General features: G+C 47.9%; 1 protein-coding gene across 1 annotated transcript; it reads left to right on the plus strand.

Annotated features, from left to right (window-relative positions):
• The first annotated feature begins 17,685 nt into the window (after window positions 1-17,685).
• Window positions 17,686-26,424, plus strand: LOC8041700 (chymotrypsinogen A). The gene is made up of 6 exons (XM_002414892.3): window positions 17,686-17,805; window positions 18,406-18,583; window positions 20,684-20,813; window positions 22,378-22,522; window positions 24,548-24,687; window positions 26,211-26,424. The coding sequence occupies exons 1-6, from the start codon at window positions 17,748-17,750 to the stop codon at window positions 26,403-26,405; spliced, it is 846 nt and encodes a 281-aa protein (XP_002414937.3). The 5' UTR covers window positions 17,686-17,747; the 3' UTR covers window positions 26,406-26,424.
• Window positions 26,425-26,914: the final 490 nt, after the last annotated feature.

A 26,914-nucleotide genomic window follows, 5' to 3' on the forward strand; every position in this document is an offset into this window, starting at 1 on the left:
CCAATCATTTTGTTCTGTGTTAGAGCTTCTTTCAGGTACACGCAAAATGTGGGTGTCTACATCTAAAAAAGTGTAATTGACATTCCCCGCAGCTGGCTGCAGGCCTGACTCAGTTGGGCTAGCAGGTTGCAACCTGTGGGAACCTACAGAGACCTGCATCACAAGAGTAAAAGTGACGTCCGCCCACTGATCTCTATTATGGGTGGCTGGATGATGCATCGAGCAGACAGGTATGAAGCCACCGTAAATAAGCTGCCTGTCCCGATAGCCAGCGCTTGACAGGCTTTTCAACTCTCCCGAGTGCTGGTTAGAACAGCGTTCAGGGCGCTGGGTTTTTTCTTGTCATCCCAAGAGAGCCTGCTTGTTGCAGAGTAACAGTGCATCCGGACCCGAGACGTCTCCTGGGAAGCCATTCGAAGTGAACTTTTTTAGATTCTATTTTATCAAAAAGTGTTATGTCCCCCCAATCTTGGGATTTCATCCAGAACTAATTTCTGCAGCGCACTGGCACATGCGGAGAAGCGCACTGAACAAAGCAAATCTATCGCAATGGTGACTCTGCGAGCGCTTTGAAAGGTTTGAATGGAATAAACGACTTTGTTTGCGCGGGCTCAATGTTTCATTCATTTTATGAAGTGTTAGTGTTGAGAATACCTTTCCAGGTACAAAATTTTGATATCAGGAGTAATGTTTGATGCATTCGTATCCATGGGGTTACTTTTTTGCATGACCAATTTTGAGCAGTTTCGCTAAACTCGCAAAAACTAAGCCTTCGCGAAAATTAGGTGGTTTACAGTAGTACAATTAATCTTGAAACCAATATCGAATACCGTATTATACTAAACTTCTAAAATACAATTTTATTATTAGCACAGACAGCCCTGAAATTGGCCATTCTCATATGTCTTCGTTGTGTCCTTCATCAATCCATGTGCTTAAAATGTAGCAGCTGCAACCTTGAATCCTTTCTTTTTTTTTCTTTATATTATACTAAGCTTCTAAAATACAATTTTATTATTAGCACAGACAGCCCTGAAATTGGCCATTCTCAGGTGTCTTTGTTGTGTCCTTCATCAATCCATGTGCTTAAAATGTAGCAGCTGCAACCTTGAATCTTTTCTCTTTTTTTTCTTTATGGTGCCTAGGATTTGAGGTAATAAATGTTGTGCCCTGCAATGAACACTATTACCTGTAGCATAGCCCTAGCTAGGCATGCAAAGAAGGCACACCACCAATGTCTGACATATCAGGCTTTCAAAAACGATATTGTCCGATTTTTCTCACCCTTTTGTCAGGATGAAGTTGTTACTATCTTGCCTACCTCACATCGTGGTCCTTTGAGCGAATTATGTGATGTTATATCATAGAGTGGCATAGGGTAATTTTCTCTTCTCTTTTTACACAGGATGTAATGGCATACCACCATCACAAAGGCCGCTGTACAGCGAGGCAGGCTCGGAAACTTGAATAAAGTGATAAGTAGGATTTCAATTTCTGTCTTATCAATTACGCGAAGAACACTGATCATAATGTTTGCATGCTACACATACATACTTTCAGTTGAAAAATGCAATGCACCTCTTCTTTAAGGCTTTTCTCACACAGTTTCAGAAGACGCCGGTACGTCATTCTCACGAGGAATAGAGCTGCCAAAGATTTTGTCGTTAATTTCCTGACTCATTTTTAAGAGTGCATCTCCCGATGGTGGCGCCTCTGCATTATCATCATCAATTGAGTTGTCAACGGCGTTTCTTAACATTTCACGAAAATGGAGCTATATGACATGAAATTTCACAGGTTGGAATACAGCCGTTCAAGAAACACCTTTGAAAAGTGGGCTTTTTAAATGCAGGCGTCGATTTTTCTGGCCAACTTGAGACCGTTTTTTCCATTCAGAACGCCCGACATATACGGCGTCCCAGATAACTTGCACCATACTTAAAAAAACACCGGAGGGCTCTGCAGGAGTGAAATCAACTGTCGTTAGCAAGCGTCTTGAGAAAGTGCACAATTTTTTTTAATGCGCCTGGTTATGTAAATAACTAAGATTAATGAGCTAACCTTTCAAATATTCTTTTAAGGGCCAAGATGTCAATTGTAAAGTTGCAGGGCGCATTGAGAAACACCCAATTAAAGTGTTTGAAACATAATACGTTTTCGTGCTTTTTTCCGGCCTTCAAAGAACGCACATTCGCGGCGCGCTCGCAAGCCGTGATTGGGGAAGCGAGTTGTCACGCGGTACTTTTTTGTATTTCGCGGGCGTTTTTTTGAAGGCTAGGAAAAAAGAGCATGCAAAATGCACCTTGTTGAAAATAGTTTAACTGGGTGTTTCTTAATCCGCTCTACAACTTTCCATTTCACACCTCGGCTTTTGAACGAAGATTTCAAAAGTTAGCTTGTTACTCTTAATTAATTAAATAAATAGGCACACTAAAACAATTTCGTGCACTTTCGCAAGAGACTTTCTAACAGCGTACAGTTTGTTTCACTCCCGCAAAAAGCTCCGTTTTTTTTTTTTTTAAGTTTGGTGCAAGTTTTTTGGGACACTCCGCATATATGTACTGGTAGTGCACATTTAGTACATAAAAGCGTACATGTAGTGTACTAAACGTGCACTTATAGTATGCTAAAAGTACACTCGAGGTGCACTTACGGTATACTACATATGCACTTGGGGTGTACTATAACTATACTATTTTGTTTCATAAAAGTGTGAAACTAGTACGATTTCAATACATACCCCAAGTTCACTATTAGTATACTTTCAGTATACTGATTTTGAACGATTTTTCGCTAAGGGATGGTGTACCTTGCATACTCTAATAACCTCGTGTGAATCGGGAAAAATGGTTATACTTTTCTTTTCCATTGTATTGCTGCTTGCGCGTTCTACTACAGCCAAGACTGCTTGCACTTCGGCTTCTTCCTGGGTGCCTGCGGCTGTCGTGTATGCCCATGTGCCTATGTTTAGGAGGTGAAAGGCCATCGTTGCGTTATTGTTGCTGGCTGCCCCGTCCGTATAGTATATCGCTACCTCGGGATTTTAATCCGAGATTAGTTATTTGTTAAAATTAAAAGCTTCGTCTAGGTCGCGTAAGCTGCCGCCCGACTAAAAGGGTACAACCCCATCAATTAACTCACCTATTCATTGCGGTCTAAAGCGTGTCTGAAGTGGGCCTCAGATCACGTTCACAGTCTTAATCTCGTCAATCTTCTTGCAGGCTCAATGAGAGGCTCAGCGACACCAGTAGCCTATTCGTACATAGACTTACTGCTGAAAACCGAGGGAACCTGGAAGAAGGGGAATGCTTTCACCGCCCCGGATCCTCGAGTAAAAGTGGAGGCGGATGGGGATTCAAACCCGGAGTCAGTGTTGGACAAAATACTCGACAAAAGTATTTAAGTTAAGTTACTAAATACCTGCTTCATAAAGTATTTAAAATACTACTCAAGTTACTTTCACTGTAAAGTATCTTGAGTAGAGTACAAATACTTAGAAATGTAATTCAATTACTTTCGAAGATACTTCCGCATTGCGTAATTTGTATCGACGTCAGTGACAACGACATTTATACAGCTGCGCAAATCTGGGTTACCAAAATGGTTTATTATCACGCAACGACACAAAACGGAAAAAGAAAAAAAAACATCGTAGGGCTATTTTATGCAGTCCAACTATAAGGAGCAGGACATTGTCACGAATGACAAATGATGAGGTGGCGAATAACTGAAGAAATTAAACGTTTAATGGGGGGAACTTGTGCCCAAAACAAAATAGAGAAGGGCTAGCGTCGCAGGCGTCAATGTCGGCGAAACAGCAGGATCCGCGCTGGTGCGAGACACGAGACTGACTCCGGACCGCCACTCGGAGCACCTTTTGTACCCGAGCAGGTTTCTGGAACATTCGGCGTAGAATGTTCGGCGCGTAGAGCATTTGTAACTCGATCAGACGACAAGGTTCTCGAACTTAACAGATTGTCAAAGTGAAAGAATAAATAACAGAGGAGTCCGCTCCCTGGTGTCGAACCCGGCGGGGCAGCCTCCGCGCGAGAGCCAAGCGCGGTAATTATACGGCCACGCGTCCGCTCGGCAACGTGCGTACCAATATCACTGATGAATGTTACAAAACATTTCTGAGACAACAAGAGGTCGCTTTAGCTATTGGAGAGGAGATCAGACCGTGGCGCCCCAAGCGGTTAACCTTAGAACTACATGGATGTTGACAACAAATACAATGACTCAGCGCTCGGCTGACTTAACTGAACGCGGCGTCAGCGTTCGGCTGGAGTTCGTGTTCTCCGGTGAAGGGGAGGGGGGGCTCTTTTGTTACCACTCCGGCCTGCATGAACAATGCAGCATGCACGGTGCCCAGCTCAACACAAAAGCCCAAGTAAGTCAAGCTCGCATCCTCTGACGACTCTTTTCGGGAAAGATCCGGCACTTAACGTCACTTCAATAATTGTTGGTATTGTTGTTGGCACCGTGCCCCGCGCTCTATTAAAAAAGATGACATGAACATGCCGACAAGGCCTGTGGGCATGTGCACAGGCCTTGTGTTGGGTTATTATCGAGGTGTGGGGGTAACAAAACGGGTCAGATCGCTGAATATCACGTCCTGCGGCGCACCCTAGACACATCGTTTAACTACAATTCATATTCCCTGTATGAAGAGTTCCCTATAAACGTACTTGGGATAAGAAAATGAATGAATGGATAACAAAGAGAGCCCACATAATAGCCACATCACTGGTCTCATTTTCTTCAAGTAGGTTGCGTTCAGAAGAGCACTTAACGTTGGGGAACACTTTGTTGGCATTTTGAGAGGCCATTCAGCTCGCAGTTCGTTTCCCGTACTGTTCTCTGCTTATCAACGCTCGCTTACAGACAGTGTTTGCGAGAGCAATAAGTAACCGACTGACCACAAAAAGGAAAGAAACAAAAGAAAACCTCCACGTTTTGCCTTAGCGGGTTCAAATATACAAAAAGCAAAACAGAAATGTCTTCTTTTTTGCGTGGTGTGTGTGTCCCCATCTCATTTTCTTATATTTGTTATTTTCTTGACACTCAAGCCTCCATTGTTGTCGCAGGTCGTTTCCCCGTCTGCGTTGCGCCTCCGGGTGGTATCTTTACTTCCGTAAAACCACACCTTTCGTTTGAGGTTTTTTTTTGGGGGGATAAACTCTATGGAAACAAAAGGCGCCTTTGGGAAGGCGAGGGAAAACGTTCATTGTACGAACTTTGGGCTGAAATACGAGTCAAAATCGGCAAAAAAACGATATTTTCACGAGCTCAATCAAAGTCACCGTAGCTAATCGAAGCTAGCAACAGGATTTGGTTGCTCGAAAGAATGTTCACGTTTGCTCGTGCGACGCCCACGCCATTTCATGCCGAAAAACTCGAAAAATGGCGGAATGTCAAAAATGTATTTAAGATAATGAGTACATGATACTCGGAATTGTAATTAAAATAGACTATCAAATACTCTCAATCAAAGCTATTTGCAATATACCAAGATACTTCAAAAAGTATTTAAGATACAGTATCTTGAGTACAGTATTTGATATAGGCACAAGTCTGCCCGAAGTTCAGGGTTACCTTGACCGACGGGACACTGTTAAACAACGGCAGCTCCCAACGTTATGGCGACTGCGAGGGCACCGTGAAACTGGTCGGATCGGCGCACATCATGGTGCTAAGTCGCACTGCAAGGTTTGGAAGTATCCTACCGCAAGGGCGACTTCTTCAAAAAAATTACAGTGGGAAAAGTGAACGACAAAGCGATGGCAAACCTGCTCGACTCAAAAGCCGAAGTGGGATTTCGTCATTTCAAGGGTATACTGCTTTGACCTGAATCTTCCTTACTTTTCTTGAATGGGGCGCGGTTTATGCGTGAGAATTAACCATTTGTTACGTCATTACACTTTGTACTCGGTCTCATTTTAAGTCCGACCTTAGCCGCTGCTATATACTGCCGCGCGCAAGGCTGAGAAAGCAACGCTCGGTCACGGTCCTCCAGAAAGTTCCCGTTTATTCATGTACCGCACGTAACTTCTATCATTTATCCCTGCTTTTGTTTTCTAGAAAGTGCGTGTTCATTCTCGCCCCGATCACGCGACGCTCGAACCGCTTTCGCCGAATCTTCGAGATAGCGGAGCACTCTAGATAAGAGGCCGCCCGCGACCTTGTCGAGTCAGTCTCGCCCCAGCGTTCGACTCTGCTGCCACGCCGACTTCGACGCCCGCGACGCTCTATTATTATCTTTTGTACTCTTTTATTTTTGGCACAAGTTCGCCACATTAAACGTTTATTTCTTCTTGTTTATTTCCTGTTTTCTTTTGGTCACCACCCGTGACATTTTGGTGGAGGTGCGGGGTACCGCATGCCCGTGCAGCGTTCTCCTCCAAGGGACCGCAGTGCAAGTCCGATTCCCGGCTCGGTGAGAAGACCACTCACCGCAGAACCTGAAATTCGGACCAGCCGCCGCACCAAGGGAGAGGATCCTGAGTACGGTTTGCTCCTGGACAAGCCCAAGCCGCAGAAGACGACGATGGCCAACCAGTCGCAAGCCCCCGCCGCTTCTCCCGTCGTCTACATGCCCGTCGCACCGCGGACGGCTGCCCCCTTCCACGGTGAACTCTACGAAGACGTCGAAGACTGGATTGACCAGTATGAACGCGTTGCCCGCCACAATGGCTGGATCGACGAGCAACGCCTGCACAACGTTTACTTCTCGCTTGAGGGAACCGCCAAGCACTGGTACGAGAACCATGAGTCCTCTTTGACGTCGTGGGACATCTTCAAGACCGACCTGAAGGCTACGTTCGTCAACCACCACCGCCGAGAGAGAGCCGAGGACCTACTGCGAACCAGGACCCAGGGCCCCAATGAAAGCGTCACGAGCTTTGTGGAAGACGTGCTCCGCCTGAGCTCCCGCGCCGATCCTCAGGCCACCGAGGGAAAGAAGCTGCGCATTTTGATGCGGGGCGTGAAGGACGACATCTTCGGAGGCCTCGTCCGCAACCCGCCGGCAACCGTTGACGCCTTCGTCAGCGAGGCGACAAACATCGAGCGCGCCCTCCAAGCGCGCGCTTCCCACTACCAGCGGCAGCCAAGCGTCACTGCAACCGCGCTGCTTAGCGGTGAAAACGTGCCTGGTACGGACATCCGCGAAATTATCCGGGAGGTTGTCCGGGAGGAACTGCGAAGGTTGCTGCCAACCACCAGCCGTCCGCCAACCATTTCCATCGCCGAGGCTGTCCGAGAAGAAGTGCATCGCGCGCTCCAACCAGAGGTTCCCGTCACCAGGGTGGCACCGGAGGAACCGACGTTGAGCTACGCCGCCATGGCCCGACGACCGCCGCAAGCTTCCCGCCAAGCCACGGCGCCACCCCGAAGAGACGCCCCAACGCCGCAGTACCCCCGACGGCCGGAAGATCAGGCGCACGTTCCCCCAGAGCGACCTGCGCCGAGGAAGACAGACGCCTGGAGGACGGCCGACCGACGCCCGCTGTGTTACCACTGCGGGGAAGCTGACCATGTGTACCGCCGATGCCCATACCGACGACTCGGGCTGCGCGGATTCCATCCAAGCGACCCGCGCCCCCGGTATGGTGAACGCCCTCGGGAGATCGACGAGTACCTGCGACGACCCCAGTCCCCCGAGCCTGCGTCACGCCGAGAGTTCCGGTCGCCGTCACCACGACGTCCAGCTTCGCCGATGCACCGACCCCGACGTGAAAGCCTGTCACCCCTCGCTCCACGCCGGGGAAACTAGGCGCGGCAACCCCTGGAGGTGGAGTTGCCGAAGACGACCGACGCCAAGATCCTCCACGAACGTCGGAGGGCCCCCACTCGAACGCTACCGGAGACCGAAACGACGCTCCTGAAACGGTGTCCAACAACCTAAACGTCATCATCGACGGCCACGACGCATCGGCACTCGTGGACACCGGAGCAGACTACTCAGTTTTGAGTGGGAGGCTCTCCCGCCGCCTTCGAAAAGTCACGACGCCGTGGGATGGACCTCAAATACGAACCGCCGGTGGGCACCTCATCACACCAGTCGGGCGATGCACCACTCGCGTCGAGATCCACGGTGAGACGTGCCCTGTAAAGTTCGTCGTTCTGCAAGACTGTTCGAGGGACGTTATCCTCGGAATGGACTTCCTCTGCGAGTATGGCGCCGTCATCGACCTCGGAGCAAACCGGTTGACGCTGCGAAAGCCTGTTTCACCACCGGAGGAACCCAAAGCGACGTCATCTGCGGTCCGAGTCCTCGCCAGCCACGTGAACTTACCGCCGCGGTCGAGTGTTTTCGTACCCGTCGGGATCACCGAAGATTTCTGCGGCGAAGTTCTGCTCGAAGGAAGCCTCCAGTTGCTTCTGGGAAGAGGAATAGGCGTCGCAAGAGGAGTTGCTGAACTTCAGGATGGCCGCACTGTGGTCCTCGTCACGAACTTCCGAAATGAAGCGCAACACCTCACAAAAGGTGCAGCCGTGGGCCAGGTCGAGGAACTCCAAAACTCCGCCGCTGTCGCCGCCATTACTGACGAATTCTCGCCACCTCAGCAAGACAGTGCGTCGCCAGCGCAGCTCGACATTGACCCTAAACTCCCGGGCCCGAAACGACGACAGTTGATTAACCTTCTCGCCGAATACCGCGACTGCTTTGCCACGTCGTCGAAGGTGCGCCAAACCACCGTTGCGAAGCACCGCATCGTTACCGAGGACGACGCGCGCCCGGTGCATCGATCGCCATACAGAGTCTCCGTTAAAGAAAGGCAGGCGATCCAGGAGCAAGTTCAAGAAATGCTGAACGACGACATAATTCAACCTTCAAGCAGTCCTTGGGCCTCTCCAGTCGTACTGGTTAAGAAGAAAGACGGGACGCTTAGGTTCTGTGTAGACTACCGGCAGCTGAACACGGTGACGAAGAAAGACGTCTACCCACTCCCCCGCATCGACGACACTCTAGACCGGCTGCGCCACTCTCGATATTTCTCATCGATGGACCTGAAGAGCGGCTACTGGCAGATCGAAGTCGACGAAAGGGACCGAGAAAAGACAGCCTTCGTCACGCCGGATGGACTGTACGAGTTCAAAGTGATGCCCTTCGGACTGTGCACGGCGCCAGCAACTTTCCAACGTGTCATGGACACCGTACTGGCAGGACTAAAGTGGCAGAGCTGTCTCGTCTACCTCGACGACGTCGTCGTGTTTTCCAGCGACTTCGACGAGCACTTGCGACGACTCCGAGCAGTTCTCCAAGCCATACGGACCGCCGGACTCACCCTGAAGCCGTCAAAGTGTCGGTTCGCTTATGACGAACTGAAGTTCCTCGGCCACGTGGTTAGTAACGAAGGTGTCCGCCCAGACCCCGAGAAGACTCGTGCCGTCGCAGCATTTCCAGCGCCAAGAGACAAGAAGGCCGTCCGAAGGTTCCTTGGGCTATGTGCCTACTATCGGCGCTTCGTTCGAGATTTCGCAAGAATTTCCGCACCGCTCACACACCTCACGAAGGACGCCGAGAAGTTCGAATGGGCCGATGAACAGCAGCAGGCATTTGACGAGCTGAAGCGACGACTACAGACTCCTCCTGTTCTTGGACATTTCGACCAGGATGCGGAAACCGAGATTCACACGGACGCAAGTAACGCAGGGCTTGGCGCGGTTTTGGTTCAAGTACAAGAAGGCACCGAGCGAGTCATCGCCTACGCAAGTCGGACATTGACCAAGGCGGAGAGAAATTACTCCACGACTGAGAAAGAATGCCTTGCGGTCGTCTGGGCAATCACGAAGTTTCGTCCGTACTTATACGGGAGCCCGTTCCGGGTAGTCACGGACCACCACTCGCTCTGCTGGCTTGCGAACCTCAAGGACCCGTCAGGACGCCTCGCGCGGTGGAGTCTCCGACTACAAGAGTTCAACATGACCGTCGTCTACAAGTCAGGCCGCAAGCACAGCGACGCCGACTGCCTGTCCAGAGCTCCCGTCGCAACATCTTCCGGCAGCAGCGACGACGATGACGACGAGTGTTTTCTGGGCGCAGTGAACATCGACGACATGGCCCGGCGTCAACGAGACGATCCTGAGCTGCGCGCACTAATAGAGCACCTGGAAGGGCGCGGGAGTGCGATGCCACGTGTTTTTTCACGAGCGCTGCCGACCTTCGCCATTAGACAAGGTGTACTCTACAAAGAGAACTTCGGGAACACCAACTCGCCATGGCTGCTGGTAATCCCGACCGACCTTCGGGAGGAGATCTTTCAAGCCTGCCACGACGACCCGACGTCCGGACACCTTGGTTACAGCCGGACCCTGGCACGTATTCGTGAAAAGTATTACTGGCCCAAGCTCCCCAAAACCGTCCACCTGTACACGCGATCATGTCATGAATGCCAGCGACGAAAGAAACCTCCGACGAGGCCGGCCGGGCTCTTGCAGTCAATTCCTCCGCCAACAGCACCCTTCCAGCAGATCGGAATGGATCTACTTGGCCCTTTTCCGCCGTCGACGTCGGGAAATCGCTGGATCATCGTCGCCACAGATTATCTCACGCGGTATGCCGAAACGAAAGCCCTTCCTTCCGGAACTGCTGTGGAAGTTGCCAAGTTTTTCATTGAATCCATCGTCCTCCGGCACGGCGCTCCCGAAGTCCTGATCTCAGACCGTGGATCATCATTCATGGCCCAGCTGACGCAAGAAGTCCTTCGTCTCAGCCACACCAGCCATCGCCGCACCACAGCGTACCACCCGCAGACCAACGGGCTGACGGAGCGACTCAACAAGACAATCGCCGATATGATCTCTATGTACGTCGACGTAGAGCACAAGACGTGGGACGAGGTGCTGCCCTACGTCACGTTCGCCTACAATACGGCGGTTCAAGAGACCACTGGATTCACCCCTTTCCAGCTGGTACATGGTCGGAAGGTAACGACCATGCTGGACGCCATGCTGCCCCATGAGCCATCTGACAACGAGAGCGACGACGCCCAGGCGGTTGCTCAACGCGCCGAAGAAGTTCGCCAGCTCGCCCGACTCCTGATTCAAGACCAGCAACGCGTCGACGCCGGCCGCTACAACCTTCGTCGCAGGGACGTCCACTTCCAGCCCGGAGATAGGGTGTGGGTATGGACGCCCATCCGTCGCCGCGGCCTCAGTGAGAAATTGCTGAAACGATACTTTGGACCCTACAAAGTGCTTCGTCGACTCGGGGATCTGAACTACGAGGTGATGCCCGACGGAACACGAACATCGTCACGCCGCCCACCACGACCTGAGGTCGTCCACGTCGTGCGCCTGAAGCCGTACTACGCTCGATAGGACTGTGGACCTTTTGTGCTCCAAAAGACTCTTTAGTTTATCGTTCTTTTTTATTTTGATTTGTTTTACACTGCATCGGGGCGATGCACTTTTAAAGGGGGGAGTAATGCCGCGCGCAAGGCTGAGAAAGCAACGCTCGGTCACGGTCCTCCAGAAAGTTCCCGTTTATTCATGTACCGCACGTAACTTCTATCATTTATCCCTGCTTTTGTTTTCTAGAAAGTGCGTGTTCATTCTCGCCCCGATCACGCGACGCTCGAACCGCTTTCGCCGAATCTTCGAGATAGCGGAGCACTCTAGATAAGAGGCCGCCCGCGACCTTGTCGAGTCAGTCTCGCCCCAGCGTTCGACTCTGCTGCCACGCCGACTTCGACGCCCGCGACGCTCTATTATTATCTTTTGTACTCTTTTATTTTTGGCACAAGTTCGCCACATTAAACGTTTATTTCTTCTTGTTTATTTCCTGTTTTCTTTTGGTCACCACCCGTGACAATACGACACGACGTAGGCAATGAAACAGCGCCATAAAGTAATAAATTCACGGCGCTCATTCCATTTTGTGTACGTATTCTATGACCGACTAAGCCTATCACGTAGTGCGGGCACCGTGGCCTTGCTTTTTTTGTCGTCCGTGTTCGGTTTAGACACTGACAGCAAACCCAGAAATCAAAACGGCGGTTGTCAGGGGTACGTCGCTCGCGGCACAAAGCGACGCGGTTTGTGCTCGAACGAGTTCCATGCTTTGTTCAGAGTGTACTCCTTCGATGAATGAGTTTTAAAAAATACTCCTCCCGAGTCGTTTCAATGCGTGTTTCGTCTCTCGCAGGAAACCAGACTGAGGAAGTGAGGGTGGCTGTGAATAAGAGTACACCTGACAGAGTTGAAGCCACGGGTGAAACATCCTCCTCGACGGACAAAAAAGCTGTCCGATTGAAAATGAACGAGACGATGTCGGACTTGATCCCCGACATTCTTGCCGATCATCTCATACTCGCGATGGGCAGGGTGAACTTTCCCTTTCCCAAATAAACCACTAACGTCAGGTGAGGACACCTTACCTGCGACTGCATTCATCGCATTCTTAAAGGTACCCTGAGGTGGTTTCTGAGATCGCCTAAGTACGGCGATAACTCACTCTGCGCGCTCTAAGCATCCTAGAAATCCATACATCACAACGATGCGCGATCGATTTCCTTATTAAAAGAATAAAAAAATACAATCAAAGGTTGAACACACCACGGTCATTTTCGGCGATGGGAGGAGCATTATTCAGGCAGCAAGGACGGCATGTGACCCAAAAAAACAAAAAAACGTGACATTTCGTTGAGATTGCAAACGCTGTTATTCCAAAATGCGTGTGCTTTTGTAGATGATAAAAGCAAATAAGAGTAGTCGAAAATTGGTCATTTTTTAGGAGGGGAACATAGTACTGCAATAATCGTCTCAAAAGCAACTCAAAGGGTAGAAAGCGCCAAAAAAACACGTACCGAGACACGAACAAAACAACGACACAGAGCACCTCGGCGTCGGTCCATGTTTTCTCGGCGCTTTATACCCTTTGCAATGTACAGGGTGTCACAAAAGAAAATGTACACCGTCTTTTTCACCGCAAAAATAGACTAGGCATCGCCGAACGCCCATTCGCAAAGGTAGCGCTAGAGGTCACAACCAGATGCCAAAGTTTCAGGTCGATCTGATAACTTAATCCAAAGTTACAAGTGATTTTCTGAAAATTTCAATGGGAAAATGGAGCCCATTTTTGCCCGTTTTCGGTTTCTGATGCCATAGAGCCCCATGTCTTCGAAAACTCCGTCGGCCAACATTTTCCCATTGAAATTCTCAGAAAATCACTTATAACTTTGGATTAAGTTATCGGATGGGACTGAAACTTTGGCATCTGGTTGTGACCTCTAGCGCTACCTTTGGGCGGAGAATGAGCGTTCGGCGATGCCTAGTTTATTTTTGCGGTAAAAAAGACCGTGTAAATTTTCTTTTGTAACAACCTGTACATGTAACCACTGGCTCATCCAAGCACATTAAAATAACGCATCATGTTTTTTTTGTTTTTTTGTTTTGTTTTTTCCGCGGCAGTGATGTGTCTCGGCGTCAGCTCTCGAGCTCTCGAGCGCGCGCTCGCTGGTTGAATCGTAGTCCGTGCTGTATGGGCAACGATACGCGCGCATTCGAGATATCACTCCGCGGTTCCACCGTTCGGAGGCAAGAAGTTCCTTCGCTTGCAATTGGCTTAGAGTGGTCCTGGTTTCGGTTCATGCTTCTCCATCGACGGAGATGACCTCGGTGTTCTGCAATTTTTTATTGCTTTTTAAAAGGGAAATCGGCCGCGTATCGTCGTGATTTAGGGATTCCTAGGATGCATAGAGCCAATAGAGTGAGTTATTGCCTCATTTAACGATTTCAAAAACCTCCTCATGGCACCTTTAACTTGCATATAACTCTACACTTTTTTATATTTAGTGTACAACCATAGCCTCCTCTATACTGAAAAAGCCTGGCAGATCGCCACAAGACGCGGCCGCCGAAATTGAAAAGGTAGAGCGGCAGACAACGGATGAGAGGAGAGCCAGGTGACGGGCGCCCCGCTGCGGCGAGACGCCGAAACACACTTCTCCCGAGCGATGGCATGTCCGCTCTTGATTCTCGCGTTCATCGGGCTACCGCTTCTTTTCTCGCCGGGTTTGAAAACCATGTTTCGAGTCCTCGCCACAGCAAAAGCTGTGCACTTACTGCAGGCTTCCCGAGAAATGCTCTGCGCTACAAGATCCTCGCGCTCCAAATCTGCGACCGGGCACTCTATGGCTCCGTCGTTGAACTGCTGGGCTTTGTGAGCAGGGGAGGTACAACGCCGTCAGAGCTGCTGGCGTGAGCATGGGATTTGAACTCTCAGATTATTGGCACGCGTATTCGCGCAAACGAAATCATAGGTGACGCCCCACGCTCGGGCCAGTAGCTTTGACAGCGTTGTATAGGCGTTTTCCGTTTCCTGTCCTTTTCAGTAACGTGGGTTCCGCACCTGGCATGCGGGACGAAAAAATAATAAAACATTACAACCTGGAATATGCAAGAAAATGTGGGTGAGGCAAAACAGGAATGTGTGACAATCCCGCATTTCTCGCAAACACCTTCCAGCGGTGTGGAGAGATCAAAACGATGGTTTACCGCATACCAGAAGTGACGACATTCAAATTAGCTGTGTCCTTGTGGAAAAGGTGTATACTAAGAATGAAACGGGATATAGTACACTGTAATATAGTCAGATACAAGTTAAAGGATTGTCCGGTGATATCCAGAAGTTACTAAGTTTTTCCGGTGCTCACGTAGAGATAGCCTAAATAAAGTCAGATCTAATATTTATTTCATTAAAAGACGTCCCAATATTCGTTAAATCAACTATAAACAACAATACAAAACTTCACGCCAAATTTCGCGAGTATGCACGGCTGGCCGTGTTGCGAAATCACATCAGGGATGGTAGCGTCAGAGGCCCGGGCGTTGACTTATTCCAGGTTTTGACCAACATGGTTCATGGTGCGTACAAAGATCATTGTCGAAGAATTGAGCTTCCCTAAATACCGTGAATCTTGTCTTTCTCAGAACTAAGTTATTTTACTGAGACAGCAGTCAAGAGCTGTCGTGACTCTTTTTGCAGGATGTTATATCAGAGCTTCCGCTGTTGCCAACGAAAACGCTGTGTCTTTTGCGGGCGCAATCTCAGCAGTTTCGCTCCATTTCAAATTTAATTACTTGTGCCGTGAAGGATTAAAATTCGGATATTGTGCTGACGATATTCTTAAAAGCAAAGACGATATCTTATCTTTATAACGTGCAAAATCTTTGTGTCACTGGAGGCAGGGGTGTATGAGCAACTGCTACAATGAATGGTAAGATGTACTGACGGAGTTTATCTAGTGGAAGCTGCATGATCACGGGCACGGTCGTTCACACACCTTCCCCGTTTGGTCTATATATGTAGCATATATATACGACAGCCGACACGACATTGGAATTTAATAAGTGACCCCTGTGGCGCAGTCAGGTAATTTAATCTGCTGTTTCGTGTCAACTAGTGCCACTAAATAAGCTACGCTTCAGAGCAGAGCTGGCCAAATTACTCATATTTTGTAATTAAATTACATTACTAATTACTTTGCTGAAAATTGCTAAAATGTAATTAAATTACATTACAAATTACCACAGCCACAAAGTAATTAATTACTATTACAAATTATTTTTAAAAGTAATGACATTACTTTCGCATTACCTTTGTATGCTTTTAAATATAAAGGAGCTATTGATAACTTCCTTTTATAGATAACTTTATTTACATTATTTACACAGTTCATGGCACACAGCTAGAACTCTCTGTTGCATGTTTACCGATGGACAGAGGAACGCACGCGACTGATCCGTTTCCCACCCCAACCCGGACAACTATTTTTGGAGATGACTGAGGACCCTACGCGGATTATCTCTGGGAGGGGGGAGAACAATTGTCATTGTTCGCAAAATCGCGTCGAGGGCCGTTCCACCAGGGGCCATAGCTCGACCTACTTCCCCTCCTTCGTTTCCCGAGAATATCGAGCAGAAAAGCTCGAATGGAAGCCACTCACCAGCCCTATTTCTCACAGTGGAAGATAACACAGAGAGGGTACGCAGTATGCATCAGAAAAAGTAAGCGGAAACTTTCAAGAGGGGCCAGAAAACGTCGAATGCAAAACCGCAAAACATAGGTAGAGAATCGCGCTGAGCGGGTTTTCACAGTTCAAGAGAGTGGCAAAAAATGTCTAGCTGATAGCGGGCGCGAGAGTCGCACCAGCCGCATTAGCATCAGCAACATAGCGGCGGCCAAAGAGCGTTTTTTGGAAAGGTGTAGAGGAAAAAGAAAAAGTAAAATAAAAAGAAAAGCGCTCTTGTGTATTGTGGGCACAAAAAATATGCCTGGTGCGAAAAAGTAATTAGGTAACTCCGTCGCTGGAGTAATTTATTACATTACTAAATTACCTGCTACAAAAGTAATGAATTACATTACTAATTACTGGAACAAGTAATTAAATTACTGTAATTTCATTACAGTAATTGCATTACTGCCAGCTCTGCTTCAGAGTAACGACACTTGGCCATACAATGTCTTAAAATCATGGTTGACAGTTATTTGAAGCTTTACCTGAATTCACAGGAAACGCCTTTCTGCCCTGCACAAATGTTTAAACCGTTCGCGACAGAGCAAAGCAAGATTACATGACCTTCCAAACACCGAATCTCATGCTGAGCAAGTCGCACTTTCGAATCATGACGATCGGGAAGTGCGTCTGCTCTGCATACGAGCCAAAATGGCTGCGCCCACAACAATGTCGGGGAACGAAGTGCCGATACTCTAATCTCAGCTCATTTACCGCTCATTCACACTGAAAGCGGATCCGCGTTCGCGAAGCGGTTGCGAACGCGGTTGTATAGACGCTTTGCAGCAGCTGTGCATGGGCGCCGCCATAACTGACCTTCAGTTTTTGTTCCCCCTTATTACGTTTACTTCACTTCATTTTTACCATAGCAGGCCAGGTTATTGACATCTTAGACTTTATTCTGTCTTGCTCCTCAGCATTGGCCTTTGTGGAGGCTCGTCCACACCAATTTCAGTGGCTCGGTATCTCGGTAAAACAAGAGAAGGTCAGCAATGGCGGCTGTATTCTGGCGCGTGTGTAAAGCGTCTATAAAGATCCAGTACAATTGCACGCGCACTCGATGTCGTCGAGTGCGCGTGCAATTGTACTGGATCTTTATACAACCGCGTTCGCAACCGCTTCGCGAACGCGGATCCGCTTCCAGTGTGAATGAGCGGTTAGAGTCTCTAGTGCCAACGGGTCAACGATAAGCTATGAAAAGCTCGCGCTACCAGTTCAACATCCTTTGAAGAGCGGGCAAGGGTCGGTATCAGATGATATATTGGGACTTTTAGATAAGTTGTCAAAACAAATCATTATCTCACGGTGACCTAAAGATGATTCGGATGCCCTGGTCGATATCTCGGGGACGGCCGCAATTGAGCAATATTTTCTACAGTACTCCTAACCTGTTACCAACTAGGTTTGGCCTTGGGCTTCAACACGAATGGCAGGAATCGAAGCGGGGCTCATAAAATAGATAACCCGCTTATCAGCAATTCGAGTGGCTTGAGTCTAGTCATTTGGTATCATCGACTCGTGACGCGAATTCGCTCGGAAAAATGGGACTGAAACAAAGAATTATAAAAAAAAAAAAAAAAAGTTAAGTGCACCGTAGATACGATTATCCTCTTGGCGTCTTGACTAAGTTAATGTCATAGCAACGCCGGCGTATTTAAGATCATCAAGATTGCAAGTGAAACGCACTCTTCTGGGAGCCCTGAAGGAAACCCATTTGGAGCAGCCATGCGTGTGATCGTCCTCGCACTCCTGCTAACTCCATCGTTGGCCTCGTGGGAAAAGGGTAAGCAACACATGGTATCACCAAAATCACATGGATAGCAGCGGAGTTCGAAGAGAGCCTCAATGGGATGTACAAAAGGGTAAAATAAAGAAGACTCTTGCGAACGAAGCTTCGAAGCCTAAAGTGGTATGCTTAAAGGGGCCATGAAACGAATTTCGGGTTGGGATGAATGATTTTAAATTGGGACTTTACTAATCGCATATCGTTTAGTTCGCCAAACGAAAGAGGCTAGAAAGTCAAAAGCCAGCTTTTCGGTACGAACATTTGAAAATAGAGCGGACTATTTCGTACCTTCTTGCCTTCGAAAGCTCTCCGCCTTTTCACTATAATACATCCACGGTTCCAAAAGCGCGTCACCGGCGCCAAACTGACGTCAGTAGAGCCCAGCCTACGCATTGGACACGAGAACTGCGTCACTCGGACGTATGCGCTCGTCAACAATCAAACCGTCGACGAATATTTAAATTCGCGTTCGTGGCCAATGAGTGCCCTGACGGAACTTATTGCCACTGAGGAATGACAAGTTCTATGGAACTGACGGAACGTCACTCGGAATACTCGGCGGAGACGCGCTGAGCGTGGACGCGTGCCTCTCACCAGACTGCGGCCGGCCAGCCGTTCAGCCGGCCCTCGACTCCGGAGACCGACTCGTCGGCGGACAAGCGGCCCTCCCCGGGAGCTGGCCCTGGCAGGCATTCCTTCCTGTCCTGCCCGGAGATCACTGCGGCGGAGCCCTGATCGACGACCGGCACGTGATCACCGCTGCCCACTGCGCAGTGTGAGACTTACGTTCAACCTCGGTCACTGAAGTCGCCCAAAAGTCACACTTGACGTTGACTATGGACTATATAAGTCAATGACAGGCTGAGAACGACAGGGAGGATGCTTTAGTTGTTTGCCTCTGCCTCCGACACTAATGCTCCGGCGACTCGTGGACCTCCAGCGCGGGCAAGCAGCCGAAGCACGGCGGAAGGCACGGAGCGCGTGCTGCATGCCGGACCTTCGAAATATACGTCCTGAGGTTCTCAATCTGTCTGTGACTATCGACCCGTCTTCAAAAATGGAGTAGGGTATGACCATAGCCTCCTCTATACACGAACTCATCTCTGTTACGTCACGCCGCGGTGGTGGCGCGTCGGACGCACTTCCGGTCCGGAGCTGTGGGCGGAAGTGCCCATGTGAGACGTTTATTCCTGCGTTGTTTTGAAAGGAACCAGACAAAAACCTGCCTTCTCGTCAAAATGCTGTGACTGGGGCTGTACCAGAAGTGTCGAGAAAAATTTGAAGGTCAGTTTTCATGCGCTCGGTTCGTCCAAGAACTTGGATATGTGCCGTGAAAAGGGAAAACCAGACGCCGTCGGACCACGATTGCTTGGGCGGGAAGCATTTTGGGTTGAATTCACGGATACTTCTGGTCATCAAATTTGTTTTGTTCCAAAATGAACGCCCGAAAACCGTCAAATTGTACGGACCACCTGCGGACTACGTTCAGTGCGTCTTCAAGTTCAAACGGTCACCTGATCGTTCGAACGGTCGTCTGCTCTTTCAAACGTTTCTGCTTGTCGTGTGCTCTTTTAGAGGACATCGGCCCGTAGACCAAATGTGGGCCCGGTACTTGCGATAAGAAGTAAGTGCAGGCCTCAAAAGACTTAAGTTTGAAGGTTGGTAAGCAGGCTGGACGTAAACAGTAGATACAAGGAGATGTTGATCATTGTTACCAGTGGCCATCACCGACTTGTTATGCCTGATTCACTTGGTTACATTCTGCTTGCGATTTTCAGTATCAACGTCGACATCTCAGCTACGGTTCACGCTTTTGCAGTCCGAGCGACGTCGCTACTGAAAATTGCGAGCGAAATCGCATCATGGGAATCAGGCTTTAGCGTACATTCTGCGGCATCCACGCGGAATGAATCGCCGCATGTCAGATGATTCACGCGAAGTTTTGCGGTGTAACGAGCTCGGTAATTTCGCTGACGCCGCTCAAGTAGTCAGACATCGTTAGGAGTACGTAGAATCAACAATTCCAACGCCAAAAAGAGCGCGGGGACTCACACCGACGCCGACAACACCGCAACTCAATGGTTTGTTTATGGGCGACGGCGAGCTTTTCGCCCACACCCCCATCGCGCATGCGCGGCGCCGGTGGCGTCCGCTAGGGGCGCTCCGGGCGCTCCGGTTGGTTTGTAAACATGAGTTGGTGTATACTCACAAATCCTGGCAGTTCGGCGATGGAGCCATGGAGTGCCCAGTCGCAGATTTGGAGCACGAGGATCTGGTAGCACAGAGCATTTCTCGGGGAACCTGGTCGTCAGTGCACAGCTTTTGCAGCGGCGAGGACCCGGAACATGGTTTTTAAACCCGATGAGAAAAGAAGGGGCAGCTGGAGGAATGCAAGGAGCACGAGCAGACATTCCACTGCTCGGGAGAAGAATGTTTCGGCGTCTCGCCGCAGCGGGGCGTCCGTTACATGGCTCTCCTCTAATCGTTGTCAGCCACTCTACCTTTTGAATTTCGGCGGCCGCGTCTCGTGGCGATCTGCCAGGCTTTGTCAGTATAGAGGAGGCTATGGTATTACATTACAGCCGTTACGTTGCAAATTGGTGTCAAATGATCCGTTAGAGCTGTACGATACGAATTGTTTACAGGGGCTCTATAAATGATTGACCGGATAGGTTCCCAGGTAAGGAATTCCGTAAGGCACAACAATAAAAACAACGAAACAAAACAGCTCCCACTTTTTTGAGCATACGGTATCTTATTCTTGTTCTTTCAAAACATCCGAACGTATCTGAACACTTAAATGAACCTAAAGCAAATATAGCCCAACTACCCATTTCGTTCTGAACGTAAAAAAAAAAAAAAAGTTTTTACGCAGTATTCCAACAGCGCGGAACATGACGGTTCATCTCGGCTCACACCAGCGAACAGTGAAAGACGACTCGGAGGTGCACATCGCCGTTGAAGATATCTGCGTCCACCCCGGATTCTTGAATGACAAAAGCGCGGTAAGTTGACTGTTCCTGACCGTGTGCCCGAAAAACGTATGATTTTGCGAGAAGATAAAAATAAAAATGAACATATGAGTTGCAAGAAGATTAAAATTTGGACAGTCAATACAACTACGAAGCATGTACATTTTGCGGGTGCTCCTTAACCAAAAGCTGAAAAAAAAATCCTTTAGTGGGAACTGTATCTCTGATCTTCACCTATTTCCTAGCAATGTAATAGTGGGGAGACCTCTTTTAAATTAAGAAATAAAATTATAGTCGTTCTCTTTGTTTTTTCTATGTGGTATACTATCATCATTTTTGTTGATTGATTTAACTAGTGTAGTAGTACATCCGTTTCGCGCGTAAATTACAACGATATCGGCAAGGACTTTTGATATTCACAGTCTCCAGACGGCGGTAAAAAACAAGATGTACGTTCAGATCTGGAACGGCCTTTGACATGCCCAGTGTGACGGCACATTTTGTAGTCCCTTACTAACAAAGGGATCTCTGACATTATCCAGCTTGAGGTACATTTCTGGTCTATTTGAGTGATTGACCCTCTGAGCGGACCCTATAGGAGTAGAGGTACCGATGACCGGTCATTGCTGTTTACACCAAGAGGTTTTTTCCTGAAAATGCTTCTGCTCTGTTGCGTTCCGAACGATTCACAGAATGGAGATTGAAGAAGCGACTATTTTCTTTTTAGTTTTGGGGGAGAGAAAATATTTTCTTTGTGCTATAAAGCGACGTCCGAGATACGCAATGGAGATTTCCTCCAATTTGGCGTACTCGCCCGCGAATGGAAAGGCGGGAAGTAATTGTTCTCCTCCTCGCAACTGTACTTTTGACCAACGGCTTACCAATCAGCTGCTACTCGTGATATGGAAGAATGCGTAAGAGCTATCGGTGAACACGGTTGAAATCGTGCATTATGTTTCGCGCCTTTCCAAGAATTGGAAGTTCTATATACGTGCTGAAAAGCGTGTTTGCTCGTTTGAAGGTAATTCCGTGACATTACACCGCTCCCGCTGCCATTGAACTTTAGATAAACCTGCACTACCATTCAATCGTTGCAAACAAGAAGGGTCAAGCAGTGAGCTCTAGTCAAGGACACTTATAAAGGTGGAGGCTGAAAGAACGTATTTAATTGAATGATTGAATGAATTGCCATTATTTGCAGCAGCTCATAGTTCGAGCCGCTATTTATTTTAACGTGCTCGGGCACTGTTCTTGATATTTCAAGAGGTCAGTGTCCAAATGGGGGCTTGTGGTCATTGTGTTGTCCAGCGTTTATCTTAGTGAGTGGTGTCCGGCTGGCATGTGAGCACGCGTGCATTTCATAGAGTTCAACTTTCGAATTTCGATCGCTTCAGTCTTCTACATACAACCCGACCACTGCTGTTAAAAAGAAAGTAGAGGCATCGAAAAAAGCAAGGCAGATGTTCACTCAGCGTATAGTTCGGAGCGAGAAACCTAGCCGTTCGACCAAATTACTAGTGTGCGAAGCAACGACGGAAGCCATTAATATGGAACGAAATGATTAACACTAATCGCTGCTCGCCTTCCTTTGACGCAGGGTCGCACAACAGATATTGCGATCCTCAGGCTGCGTCAGAAGGTAAACTTCACCGAAACTATTCGCCCGGTATGCTTGCCAGAAAACGGCCAGAAGGTGACATCGGGATCGGAGATCTACGTTACTGGCTGGGGTTTCACAAAAGGTAAGTAAATGTCAATGGACAATAAAAAATTGAACGTTGAACGTGTAAACTCGCCGGCAGCGTCAAACGGCGTCAAAACTCCAACTAAAAAAAAAAAAAAAGAAGCTTGTGTGCAGAATTATTTTAAAGCTAACACGCGCATACTAATAATTTCGAAATTAAAGAATGGACATCGTTTTGCCTGGGCGTTTGTGTACTTCAACCCGAAATTCTGGTTTACTGATCAATTGGATGACGCATGAGAGCCTCAACCTGCTCCAAACTAGCGTCCACCACTCGACCTGCTCTTAAAGAAACAAAAGAAAGTCACGGTAATGTTTCTTTTGAGCCATCTGTGCCGTAATATCCGCTCAATAATATTGTGTGGAGATAATACTGCAAGGTGTTTGTTAACGCCCAAAGAAAAGAACATGGCAGCTATGAAACATTTTAACGTGTTTTTTGTTGACATTTTTCTGTTGTGCGAAACTTAGTTGCATAAAGACTATTCTAATGCTTAAAAAAAATCAACCCATCATGCGAAAAAAAGAAACAAAAAAAAGAACAGGTCAAGCGTCGCCAGATTATCACTGGCTCTGCCATGTTTAATACAAAAATGACAGCGCTCAAGAACGATTTCGTGATATTTTGCATATCACTGAGAATAACGGACGTGTGATTTGGTGACTCGATTGGCCACATGTCACTCCATCGTTCAGCGAGTATTCGACATGATAGCGTGATCTTCATATTGCCGCGCGCGCAACTGGCCAAGTAGGCAGCGCGCGCGTGGCCTGACGGTTATCGCGCTTGCCTCCCACGCGAAGGGCCAGGGTTCGATTCCTGGCCGCGGCTACGCATTTTGTTGACACTGTAATGTGATGTTCTGGTGAATTCGAGAACCGTCTAGCTGATTCGGGTTTAGAATGTTCTACGCGTCGAACCTTCTACGTCGAATGCTCCAGAAGCCAACGCGTGTACGAAAGCGGCTCCGCGTGGCAAGCCGGAGTCAGTTTCGCCCCAGCGTTCGACTCTGCTGTTACGCCGACTTCGACGCCCGCGACGCTCTCTTATTATCTTCTAAACCCCCTATTTTTGGCACAAGTTCGCCACATTAAACGTTTATTTCTTCCCGTTTATTTATTGTTCTTTTGGTCACCACCCGTGACAATATAACTTTTCGTAGCCGTTTTTAGAGATATGTTTTAGGAATAATTGGAAATACTTCCACGCGGATACTCTAGGAATATGACGTGGTTAAAATTGGTGAGGGCAGAAATGCACGAGGTGTACCTTTATAGGTCTAGTTGCATGAAAAGAAATATGTCGAATTACTTGAAGGTGAGTTCAGTTGGTCGGCGCATCCACTTCGAAAATAAAAGACCGAACGATTAACGATCAAGCCGTAGAATGACCAAGCACTTTAAACAACAGGTTGGGGACCCAGAACAATATATCTCATTTTGTAACTTAGTATATGGGCTGTAGTGGTGTTTGACTCCAGAAGGCCACCATGACCTGCAACGCTTTCTGTTTCCTTCGTAATAGCTTCCCCATGGCGCTGGAACAAGAACTAGGCACCAGGTTCTTCTTATCATATTTTTCCTAATTTTACATGACAAAAACGTTTGACTCCTGCACGCTCTCTTTTCAAACTAGGTTTCTGGGCTCTAAGGTGTTCCCCAGAGTACCCTCAGAGGTTCTCCAGAGCATTTAAATTTCCTCGACCGTTCCTGTCGCCTGATCAAGCGTTCTTCAAGTATATGCACACCTTGAGCCGATCTGAGCCACACATTGATGCAGAACTCTGACCTAAGCAGTCCATAGTAAGAACAAAATTGTTTACAAGGTGTCTGGGAGGAGTGAGTGGAATTAAGTAATAGTGTAAACACCGGGAATGCATTAAATAATCGATACTTACACTACGTTAACAATATAGGTCCTTTAACTGACTCTAAACGAAATTGTCCTGTTTCTTGAATATAATTCCGCAATAATTAAGGGGAACAGTGTTGATCAAGAGAATGCTTTTTTTTTATATTTTAGACGGTGTTGCGGATGCCCCCAGTGAACTGCATCAGCTCATGATTAAGGCAGTCTCCAACGAGGAGTGCCACAAGGATGTGTACAACCAAATCAACGGCAGTGTATTTTGTGCATCCCATGACCATGGATCCGTCTCTGGGGTAAGTTGGAGGTTACCATTACTGCGGAGCATCGCCTTGCACGGCCACTCTGGTCGGTATAAGCATCTTAGTTTGTATTCAATCTTTTTAACTCTTTTTTAAAGACTGTCTAGTACGGCAAACTGCGAAGTTCGCCTCTGATTAACGCTGAAAGTATAGGGCTGTCAAGCTTATCGATTAACGTATCTATGAATTGAATAGTGGATTACTTGATGACCAATTTATTAAAAGATCGTTACGTAGACCCTAACATGAGGTTTGCATGGGAATTATCTTTGTGGCTTTTTATCTTACCATCATTCACTTTCTCAGAGGTAATACTCCTGCTCTTCTGGCATTGCATGATTTCAAAGTATAGGAAGGTACGCAATTTATCCCTTTGCTTGAATCGAGTAAATTATTTATTTGCATAAAAGCATATTCCCAACATTTCAATCGCTTCCTGTTTAAATACTTGCTTAGTAGGTACTAACTTAACGTCAGAAAAATAAATGTGCGTACAGTTTTTTTTCTTCTCTCCTGTTTCTTCCGCCGTAAGTTCGTGACATTTAAATGTGCACCATGCAAAGCAAGAGGACGAAATAGAAGGCTCTATTAAAATGTATTGCTTCCGCATAGATAAAAGGCTATCCGAATCCCGACAATGGTGTTCCCCAGATATGTAACATTACATTTAAAATTTGGAAATACGTTAACAACTTTTACAGCCTCCACATTTAACCGAATGATTAATCGACTGAAGTTCCTTAACTCAGTGACTAAAACATTATTCGGATAATTGCTCTGGTTAAGTCTAATATTTGACCATAAAGGCCGGTTCACACATGCAGCGAAGCGCTGATATAGCGCTGCTCACGTGCCGTCAGCTACTTGCCGTCTGCCATGAGCAACAGTTTTGACGGTGCGATACAAAGCTGGTGAACGCTGCCGTCAGCACGCGCTTAGCGCGAGGTCAGCGCTATGCTTGGAGCGCTCCGCTGCATGTGTGAACAGGCCTTAATTCTTCATTCGCAAGCAGCGCTAGCAGGTCATCTCTGTGATGGTGCTCCGTCTAATATTTGAAGATGGGCTATCTCGGCGCGCAAGGGTCGTTTAATTACAGGACTGATAGGCATTATGTTACTTTCTGTTTGGGCTGTTGCGATATCTGATATACTTTCGAAATAATTGTTTGCCCATAGTATGCTCGAAGGAGAAAATTTCGACATCACGTGCATTTTATGTCGTGGACAAACGAATGAAAGCAACGATGTTTGTTGTAAAGAAATTGAGAGAGCAAGCGAGTGTGTGAAGATTAGAGATAACACAACCCCGATACCACTTGTGTGTCGTCTTTTGCTTGCCTGCAGTTTCGAGGTTCTGTTAAGTCTGATGTTTGCAGTGACTTGTCTCTCGCAGTCCCACTGTGAAGTAAAACTCGCGTTACGAACGTTGAATAAGCCTATGACGAAAGACGCGTCGTAAATTCTTTTCGATTTGCATCCAGAGTATGTAAGAGAACGCGGAATGCTGCTTCGTTTCAGGGCGACAGTGGCAGCCCCGCAGTGCAGAAGGTGAACGGGCGCTGGACGCAGCTGGGCATTGTCTCCGGGGAGCCCCACATGTGCTCTGGCAGGCACCTGCCGCAAGTCTTCACCCAGGTCTCTTCCTACGTTACCAACTTCGTCGTTCCCTATGTGAAGCACGGAATCTGCCCTCGGCCTGGCGGCACCCAATAAAAGCTGCTTTTAGTTTTGATTTGTATCGCCTCTTTTGTTTGTTTTATATGCTCAAGATAGCGTAGCATCCTGATTGGACTTTGATGCCGTTGCCCCTGTTAGCTTAGAGTCTAACCACGCGTTCTTTACTGCTTTACCTCCGGGTATCGAGTTTTTATAACTAGCTCTCAACATGTAGATAAGGAGGTGACGAAGATGGTTTGGGAACCAACTGACATTGACATAGTTCAGTCTATCCAATTATTTATTCGCGTTCCACGCAAGCGCTATAGAAAATCGACTGGGTTAAAAGCAGGGAGTCGAACCGGTCATTATTCGGGTGCGGTTCGGTTCCAGTAGCTTTGCATTTTTTTCTGGCTCGGTTCTGGTTCACTGATGCTTTTGAAATAAAGGTCTCACCGAGCGACACAAGTTAAAACCGATGTATAAAAAAAAAGAGTCTACAACGTCCAACGTTAAGAAAAAAAGGTGAGTTGAACACGGCGTCATCGGGATTGAAAAATTCAGGT

This window comes from Ixodes scapularis, unplaced genomic scaffold (genome assembly GCF_016920785.2).
Source record: "Ixodes scapularis isolate PalLabHiFi unplaced genomic scaffold, ASM1692078v2 PGA_scaffold6__148_contigs__length_123643588, whole genome shotgun sequence".
NCBI lineage: Eukaryota > Metazoa > Arthropoda > Arachnida > Ixodida > Ixodidae > Ixodes > Ixodes scapularis.

Bases quoted from the DNA above. Each gene is read 5' to 3' on its own strand.
- LOC8041700 (XM_002414892.3), top strand. From the start codon at position 17,748: ATGCGTGTGATCGTCCTCGCACTCCTGCTAACTCCATCGTTGGCCTCG. The intron at 18,584-20,683 runs GTGAGACTTACG...GTTTTTACGCAG, and splicing joins ACCGCTGCCCACTGCGCAGT to TATTCCAACAGCGCGGAACA. The intron at 24,688-26,210 runs GTAAGTTGGAGG...GCTTCGTTTCAG, and splicing joins ACCATGGATCCGTCTCTGGG to GGCGACAGTGGCAGCCCCGC.